The sequence below is a fragment of the Gymnoscopelus microlampas genome, assembly GCF_963454915.1.
Source record: "Gymnoscopelus microlampas genome assembly, chromosome: 10".
Taxonomy (NCBI): Eukaryota; Metazoa; Chordata; class Actinopteri; order Myctophiformes; family Myctophidae; genus Gymnoscopelus; species Gymnoscopelus microlampas.
The window spans coordinates 43,673,625-43,683,624 of record NC_139947.1 but is presented as its reverse complement, the minus strand read 5'-3'; the positions used below and the strand labels follow the sequence as shown (position 1 = coordinate 43,683,624).

The window sequence follows — 10,000 nt, the reverse complement described above, 5'->3', positions numbered from 1 at the left end:
GATATACAGTAGGAATGTCTGATGTTTACAGTACCATACATTATAATACATATGCATAATTCATAAAACTAATTCTGTGGGGATGTTGGACCTCATTATCAGGCTGTTGGTTGCATAGCAGAATATACTAATAAACATAAAGGGGGTTAGTCAAATGTAAGCATAGTTTACTTGACACAGCTGAGAAAATTCTCAACAAAGGCTGGCGATTTATTATCACCATTAGATTTGCGATATAGCATAGGAACAAAATGCACTGTGAACTTCACCCTATTGTAGGATTTGAGGGAATAATTTTCTCTATAATCTTAATGATTTTAGGAGAATTATTAAGGGCCGTGGCTGTTTTAGCAATGAAGTGTAATGATTTGCACTCATTACTATGGCTCCAGTTGAGGTATCATAGTGGCCATCGGCAAAATGTTCCCTGGAAAGCCCATTAGAGTAGAAAAAAAATAGAATTCTCCAAGTTGTTTGCATATGATACACATCTTTGGCCAATTCTAGACAGGAGGCAGTGCAAAGTGGTTTATGGGATCCAAAAAGGTGAAAAATTATGACACTTGTGAAACATGTTCCTTAGAGTGCTATATTTTCAGTATAATGAAATCTCAGTCTGTAGTTAATCCACAAGAAACATGCAATTTTACTACAATGGAAGTCTGTCTGTACATTTAAATACTGGATCAGAATTAGCATTAGCATCTATTGCCTAAAATATCTATCTTTGTGTATTTGCGTATGCTGAAAAAAGATAATGAATAATATTCTGGATTGGAGGTTTCGATCACAGCAGCTTCAAAATGTTTGATAAAAGATTTTATGACGATATGGTCAGTTTATTAAGGCATGCGGTTCTGCATGTTTAAATGGCTTCTTCCTCCCTGAAGTGGAAAATATTAGTGGCAGCTTCCAGTATTTATTATTGTGGCTTGTGCTAGTCTCTAACAGTACAGTGTCCAGTGTTAGCCACGTTATTGTAGCAGCATGACCGGGCACCATCTTGTGCCCCGAGCCTTAGCAGCAGGCTGTTCCCTGGCAGCTGGATGGCTGCATGGCTGGCTCTCGCTCAGAGAGGCACTGGGTTGAGCTCGCTCAGATTTGGGTCTGTGAGTTATTGACCCTCTTTGATAAACCCCTCTGAATGACAGTGGCATAATTCAGCCTAAAAGTTTGCACTGTCACTGGGATGAGCTAACTGTCTCCCACGAATATATGGGTGCAATTTTCGAAATAGGTTTATAGCAATTCTTGGGAGTGGAGGGCGAGATAGTGATATTACTGACTTTATCACTGCAGCTGAACACCATCTAGTACCTCTCCCCTCTGTATCTCTCTATTCCTCTACTGGAGAGTGAAGTGAAGGATCACACAGACCATACATCCTAGGTACCACTAAAGGGAAAATTTGGAGTCCAGCTTCAGTGCGGGACAGGAAGATGAAATGTCCCCATTACAACAATGCTGTATTATCTGTTCTTATTATAGGATGATATGTTCTAATGTCACAAATTGTGTTACAATTTCTTGCCTCTCTTGAAGTGTGTTATAGAGCTGGCGCTTAATGATAACTCCTCTTGACAACAATGGGTTTTGTATGTAGAGCAAGCGGAGTGTGATTGCTGTCTGTATTTTTATCTAAATAATTGGTTTGGCAGTTTCTTGTTATTTTACAATGAGTACCCCTGAAATTTTGTTGTGTCCTCATTATACAATCTGAATTGTGTTGTGCCCATATGTAACATATTATATTCATGTACAATATTACATAATACAGTATTAACATCAGTATCTATTACAACACAAGAAAAGGACTGAAGGCATAAATGAAAAAGGTTACTACAGAAATATTTGGTAAGCAACAGTGCTTTGTCTAATAATAGTGTCATCCTTTCTATACAGTACAATTTTAAAGGACTTGCGGCATAAAGCAAAAATAATTGTTACTACAGAAATACTTGCTAAGCAACAGTGCTTTGTCTAACAATAATGTGTCATCCTTTCTATAAAATACACTTTTACTAATCCCAGCTGCTGTCTACCAATTATGATGCATTTCCTTGTATGTCTTTCCATCAGTGCAGCATGAACAGCTCATTGTTGAAACTCTTATTGGATCTTTATTCCCCCCCCCCCCCCCCCTCCATGTGCCAGGACAGAATTTGAACTCATAAGAATCTAATATAAGGAAGCTGGTATAGTGCATCCTATAAATTGATTTTGACCTAGCCTTTGAACAAAAGGAACACTGTTGCATTGCCTTCCACGGCTCATGCCACTCCCTCTTTGGCTCATGGTGAATACTCCCCTTTAATAGTGTGATGGGTGGTAGCTGGATGAAAAAGCGCCCTATTTAGTGGGCTGAGGGGAGAGGTAGGCAGAGCGAGGATGGGGTTTCTGTGACTGGCACCGATCAATCATTCCGTGAGGGGAGGCTAATGAAGCGGGCTGTGGTTTATTAAAGGGTTAGCAGGGAAAAGATTACTGCAGGGCCCAGGCTTCCCAGAAGCCAAGGGGAAGGATACAGTGTACCTCTGATGGTTAGGGGCTAGCCATAAAGCAATCAAGGTGTTTACTCGACACTGGCTTCCATTATGTGACCTGGGTGTGAATGCAGCCATTTTTTGAAACGTGTCTTTTGGTGAAAGAGAAGGACTAATAGTACGAGCGTTAAGCCCGAGTTATGCTTAGTTGTGCGTGGGTGTCGCACTCTGAAAATAGCTCATCTACTGTGAGTTTGTCGATCTGCTATTTTAGGTGTGCTACACCTGTGTGCAACTATGTATAAATCAGGTTTTTTTTCAGGTTTCGAACCGCACTCAGCTTGCATGCCAAATTACGCTGTTTGATTGTGAAGTTAAATCGTGTTGAAAATATACTTGATAATTGTGGTGATGAGTACACATGAATGCACCATGAATACAATATTTTGACTTAGTTTACTTACTGTAGTTTACCTGCTAGCTTGGCATTTGCTAATTGGAAACTGTAGCGTGCAGCAACATTTGTGTGGTGCAAATGCTGTGCATGGATATATAATCCCATTTCAAGCTAACAGTTGGTAGGTTGAAGTGAAGTTTGTACAAGAAAAAAGAATAACCTTATTCTGTATGAGAGCATTGAAACCAGGGCAGCCTCTCAGATAGTTTGAAAGACAAATGAGTAGCGAGGGAGTGAAAAATGCAAAGCAGATGTTTTTCTCACCATTTTTAATGGCAGCAAAGACATTACCGATGCCATTACAGAGACCTTTTATGGCTTCTTTTAATCCCCTGGCCTGCCTGAGGAAAGAAACCCCTTGTGGTGCAAAGTAGCCTCTTTACTTCAGAAACGACAATTTGAACCCATTTCCAATTCACTTCCCTAATCTGCCACAGGGTTTTACATGGTTTCCTCTGTAATTATTTGGCTCAGAAATCAAAGGTAAAGCAGCATTACAATGCACCTCTTAGGTAAACACATGCTAGTCATCAGCCAGGGCTTGACTGAAAGTGTCTTTTGTAATAAATAGCAGCAAACTGCTGCAGCTATGTGCGTAATGGATCCACTGCTACTCATCTCAGTCATTTTTGCTCGCATTAATCAAAATGAATAGTTGATAATGGCTATCGTGCAGCGCCAATACCCATTCCAGATACATATATATTTATATATATATATATAAGTTAAGCACATTAGATTTACATGTGGCTCCGTGTTCAATGTCTGCTTCCTGCGTCGGATCCAACCTGTAAAGCTCAGAGGAGCCCTTACAGGGGTCCGGTTAGGGGCTGAAAACGAGGAGGAGAGATGAACTATATGGCTCCATCCCACAGTCCAGCCGACAGTATATCAGTGGAATCGCAGCCGCATGGGCGTGTGTGTGAACGCTCCGCTCATAAATATCCCCGTCCCCCCATAGGGGCCCCTCTGATGGTGATGGCGAAAGGATGTCGCTGTCTGGGTGATTGAATGCTGCTGGTCCCGGCCCTGGGCACATCCCTGCTCGCTGAGGCCGAGTGGGAGGCCTACCGCTGAGTACTGGCCTGAAGGGGCTGACCTGAAGGCAGGCAGCCACACAGCAGCAACGCAGCACGATAGGACTCCTCTCTCTCTCTCTCTCTCTCTCTCTCTCTCTCTCTCTCTCTCTCTCTCTCTCTCTTGTTTTATCTATCTATCTATTCTCCTGAGACAGGCACAGGAACAGGAACATAAGTGCTACTACCCAGTCCATGAGCAAAAACCTCATTTATTATCAGAATACCGGTACAGAGCATAATTCAATTGTATGCAGTATTTATTTTCTATAAGAAATTATGGGAATTCATTTAAAACTGTAAAATATTCCATAAAATAGATTATTCCTCACTTGTATGTTTAGCCTTATCTGAACTGCCAAACTCTTTATTTCTTACACCCCCACCCCCACCCCACCTCTCTCTCTCTGTCTGTCTGTCTGTCTGTCTGTCTGTCTGTCTGTCTGTCTGTCTGTCTGTCTGTCTCTGTCTCTGTCTCTGTCTCTGTCTCTGTCTCTGTCTCTGTCTCTGTCTCTCTCTCTCTCTCTCTCTCTCTCTCTCTCTCTCTCTCTCTCTCTCTCTCTCTCTCTCTCTCTGTCGCTCTCGTTCACTCACACAGAAATGCAGAAATGTAAGATAATCAGGGCCCAGTAATTAGCCTTACTTGCTGTATAGTAATTGGGGGCAGAGGGAGGTTGCTCTTTCTATACCCTCCCCCCCTTTTGATAATTGCACACTTTAGGTTGCCCCCATGTTTCAATTTCTCATCCTCCTAAAGTCAGTTCCCATACACAATGCTGTTATTCTAACGCAGCGGCCGCCATGTCTTTCATCAGTCACCAGCAGCTCCAAACTTTTTAAGAGCAGAGATGGGGGGGGTTCAGTTTTGAATCCCGCTGTCTATTCCCTTTTTGGGTTTCGGTGCCGTCAGCCTCCGCCATGAGAGCCCTGACACTGTCCAGGTCCGTCCTACTTGGCAAGAGGGAGAGCTACAGAGAAAGGCAGAGTTTATTTCCTGTTCTTGTGAATCATATATCAGTACAATTCCCCTCTGTGCTGTTTGGCAACGGCAGAATGACGGGTGTCATTTATCATACGGACTGAAAGAGGCTGTGGGAAAAGGGGTTTGGATTCTTGTGGAAGTGCAGGGACTCTCCTTAGTGGTGGATCATTAAACGGAGGAGTTTTTCAACAGGGATATGAGTAACTCTTTCGTGCTGGTACTTTGCTCCCCCAATTGCCCTGGCTGGCTCAATCATTAAATGTCTTAAAAACACAATTCACTAGTTTCATATAAATACTAAAGGGATGATGGCATTTTACTTGTGATTGGGGATTTTGTCCTTCTGAGTCCATTAATATACTTTTCAGATTTGCTATGAAGTCAGCTCTCTGGTCATGTTTTATAACTAAAATATTGTGACTATGATATGATTTGCAAAAGTTTGCATTGACGAATTTGGCGAGCCATGTGTATGTCAGAGTCCTTTTCTCCTGCATATTAACAGTATTTAGCCTTGGTATAGATATGATATAGGTGTGGCTACTGTTATTTTGAATAGAGCGATGGCTTTCCCAACCTGGTCTCACAATACATTTGTAGATAGTTACAAAAATGAAATGAAATGTAACGATTAAACTTTTCATATGATACTTTACAAATTAAAGGTGGACTCAAACCAGAAGGTTAAACTAACCTTAAAGCTGAAATAAGCAATATCTTTGATAATAACATTGAATGAAATTATTCTCTATAATGTGAATGTATTGAGAACAGCCCCAAAAACTTTCAGCACCACATTAAAGTCTACTGCTGTATACGGGTAGATAAATATACTTTATCTACCCGCTCATTGTTTACTTTTTGATTGTCTGCCCTCGGCTCACGTACTGTACATGGACAAAAGCAAAAGTGAAACTAATGTCAATGTTATACTGGCTAGTTGATTAGATCTAAACACACATACAGTACATGGAAAAAATAACTTTAACATACCAAAACAAAATACGCCATTAATAGAAAAAGCGTCTTTGTTTATGTACGATATACATTACAGTCGAACAAATTAGCCAAACCACAAACAAAATAAGGGAAAATCTGTAATGAAACGGTGGTAGACCTGGTCCACACAGTCTACAAACTACAACTACAAACTCACAACACATCGTCTATATATATATATATATATATGTGTGTGTGTGTGTGTGTGTGTGTGTGTGTATATATATATATATATATATATATATATATATATATATATATATATATATATATATATATATATATATATATATATATATATATATATATATATATATATATATATATATATATGTATATATATATATAATGACATTACCAAAATAGGGACACCAGGTTGAAAGTGGATATGTACCAAACCTTTCATAACTATGCTAGGAATAGACAGGAGGGTGATAAGAATGACAACTACTGACTTTCATAGGTTGGCTCGAATTCAAGAAATGTCTTCTATATTTTTTGGTACCTGTCCACCCTGCTCATTCTCATCAAATGATGGATATGTCAATAGGGTATTGTATAGGAAAACGGGTCTCCGTGCATCTCAACTGTCAGCCACTGTTAGCCGTCTCTCATGTGAAGATCACAAAGTTAAATGTGCTGTCAGCAAGTCCTCAGCTAGAAATAGATGTGTTGAGGTTAGCTTATGAAGTACCCCCCCCCCCCCCCTGCCCAGCAGAGTGTAGTTCCATCAAATGTTGTGAACACATATGAAATCAGAGCATAAAGGTGTAATGAAGTACATTTTCAGGTTTCACGGTGCTAGGAAACAAAAACAAAATATCAACACACAGGCCTACCTTTGATCTGACTGTATTTGATATCTCAAATTAATGGCAGCTCTGATGTTGTGGTCCTTTTTCTGCAATACTTCTCACTTTTGTAACTAAATGGCAATATATATATAATGCTAGAGTACATTCTTGGCTATTTCACCGACACAACCTCTAGTCACACAGGAATACATCTTGATGCTTTGTGAACCTCAGCTTTGAGTGTGTGACCTCTCCCAGAGGCCCATAGTCCCGGGCCGGTATCTTGACATGTTGCCTGCTAAAGAAGAGTGTAGATGCCCCTGAGGTAAATGAAAACATTTGGTTCTTGCCAGACCTGTTCACATCTCTGCTGGGCCACATGAGCTGGCAGGTGACGCGTGTACTGAGGAGAATCGGAGACCGCAGTGATGGCCTACTTCTTTTCTTTGAGCAGGCCATGCAGGCCACAACCCAGAAACACAGATGAATACGTTACTGGCTTAGAATACACCCTGGCAAAATGGACAAAGAGTGACCTGCATTGAGGTGAAATTCAGGCTTTTATCTTAGCCTTTTTGATGCTTGTTTTAGGGGGGGCACTGGATCCATTTCATCGGAGATCTTTTCCACTATTTGAAAGTGAAAGTTTAGCTTGCGTCATTTGGGTTAAGCCGTCCTCTGCATGCAGCATCTCCTACTGTATGCATTACATTGTGCATATATACCCCCCCACACACACACACACACACACACACACACACACACACACACACACACACACACACATTGTGTGTGTGTGTGTGTGTGTGTGTGTGTGTGTGTGTGTGTGTGTGTGTGTATATATATATATATATATATATATATATATATATATATATATATATATATACTTATATATACACACACATAATGTGTAATAATATACACACACACACACACACACACACACACACATACGGTGTGTGTATATATATATATATATATATATATATATATATATATACTTACTTACTTACCCCTCTCATTGGGGTTAGTGGTACTCGACTGTGGAGCATGGCTGATCATCCTGCCTTCATCTCTTTAATGTTTTGTAAATTCAGCATAAGGCTTGACACCGTGTCATCATTTCATATCAACATCCGCAATTACCAGACAATCCCTCACTGGGTCCCATGGGGAAATATGATTGCAATTAAAAGCACAGGGCAAATGTTAATGAAGTGAACTACTCAAAACTGGGAAAAAACAACAACAAAAAAACAACAGTGAATGTCTGAAATTCCTTAACTTGTAACCTTGCAATTCCATTAACTTAATAGATAATAATAAAACATATTTTTAATTGGCTGTGCATTCATGAAACTTTCTTTATGTTTATTTATACATCAGCACACAGTAACAACTGCAGTGTTAATTTAACTAGAGTGTAAAAATTGACCTGTAAAGGTCTATGAGAAAACATTATTCAAATTATTCATGTGAACTTGCACTGCCATGAGTCTTTCGTTAGTGGTGAGACACTCTCCAGTTGACTTGAAACCTCGTTGTGGTGGATAACACTGCAGTTCATTGGGTTATTAAATCAGGGAGAATAGCAGGCCAACTTCTGGCCATTCCTGTGATTGATGAGCCAAGCCTTATTTGCTGAGGCGGTGTGTTTGTTCCTGTGTAATTGTCTACCAGATGGCTAAGCTAACTGTTCTTAAATGCCTTCAGACCTGCAGGGGTCCCAGGTCTTAACATTTTCACTGCTAATGGCATTGTTCCTCCAAACATCTCATAGGCATTTTCCCCCCTTTCTGATCTCTAATGTTCGACGTCAAAATTACTCTGCAAGCCATTTAAGTTCTAATGATTCCCTCTGATTTTTCGCTTTTTCACTCTGCTCAAACTAGATGTTCCTAACTCACTCCATTTGTAAACTCTCTGCTAAAATAAGCCCTCTTGAATCTTGAAAGGAGATGAGGGAGTGAAAGAGAGAGGGAGGCAGGGAGGGAGAAAGAGAGAGGGAGGTTGAGAGAGAGAGAGGAGGGGGAGGGAGAGAGAGACAGGAGAGGGAGAGAGAGAGAGAGAGAGAGAGAGAGGAGGGAGGGAGGGAGAGAGAGAGAGAGAGAGAGAGAGAGAGAGAGGAGGGAGGAGAGAGAGAGAGAGAGAGAGAGAGAGAGAGAGAGAGAGAGAGAGAGAGAGAGAGAGAGAGAGAGAGAGAGAGAGAGAGAGAGAGAGAGAGAGGGAAACAGGGCTAGTCGGGTATTCACTCTACCTGTGAGGAGTCAGATTGGAGGAGAAAATGGATCTAGGTGGCAGTGCAAGTCATCAATCACAGCCCCTCAAGGGGAGCTGCAGCTAAAGCTGCTCTGAAGTGCTATCTGTCAGCTGCTGCTATCCAGCCGGGGGACCAGAGCGAGGGGCCCTATCGCCACCCATCAGCTCATACCCAGCACACAACTGCCATGTAAACATGTGCAGGTGCTCCTGTCAAAATAACCCAGTGTCCCAGTTCATGAGGTCATGCATATTTTCACAAACGGCCAGTTGCCCTTTATTTCCGTGGGAGGACGCGTCGTCCTTCTCGACATTGTACGTTAGCCTTTTTTTTATTTGATTATTTAATTTTTAATTTTTCCAAATCTCTCCAGACACTGCAGTTTCCATAATAGGTTTCTGATTGCTTACAATGCCGGGTGGTTTCTGAAGTGCAATATTTGTAATTTATAAGTGAGTGTGTACCGATTCTCCTCCTCCCTGGCCTCCTCCCTCCCCTCCCTCCCATCCCACTCTTGAATAAAGCCACCAAGTGCTTCTCCGCCAATGTCGAGCCGCGTCTTGTCGATACCTCTCAAGATGGATAGTTGTTCTGCATGCTTATTGATTCGGCACAGGCCAGAGATATAAGTATCATTTGTCATTTCTGGAATTATTTGGAGTCCTAGTTAAAACCCAGAGGGGGGGTGGTGGTGCTGTGGCAGAGGGGGGATGGGGGTGCTGGCCGTGCCTTGGGGGGCTGGTAGTTGGTGGGGGGAGCAGCGAGTTGTCTGGGCTTTGATGAATGACTGCACGGGTTTTTGGTTTTTACTGCGAGCGCCGGGGCCCTTTAGCTGCTATTTGCTTTCACCATGGTCCAAGAAAAACAATGCGATGGGTCCAAGGACTGAAGCTGCATCGTCCTGTCATGTGCTGTAGCACAGCGAGCACGGTGGTCCAGGCAGAAG

General features: G+C 41.6%; 1 protein-coding gene across 2 annotated transcripts in view; it reads left to right on the top strand.

Moving 5' to 3' along the window:
* Positions 1–10,000, top strand: part of tshz2 (teashirt zinc finger homeobox 2) — a 52,273-nt gene that overhangs the window by 23,991 nt on the left and 18,282 nt on the right. The window contains exon 1 of one of the 2 annotated variants that reach the window (XM_084068339.1): positions 4,128–4,245. The exons of the other annotated variant lie outside the window; for it this stretch is intronic. Coding sequence (XP_083924465.1) covers positions 4,212–4,245 — 34 coding nt within the window. The 5' untranslated portion in view covers positions 4,128–4,211. Of the gene's footprint in view, positions 1–4,127; positions 4,246–10,000 lie in introns of those variants that run through there. 2 annotated transcript variants of the gene reach the window in all.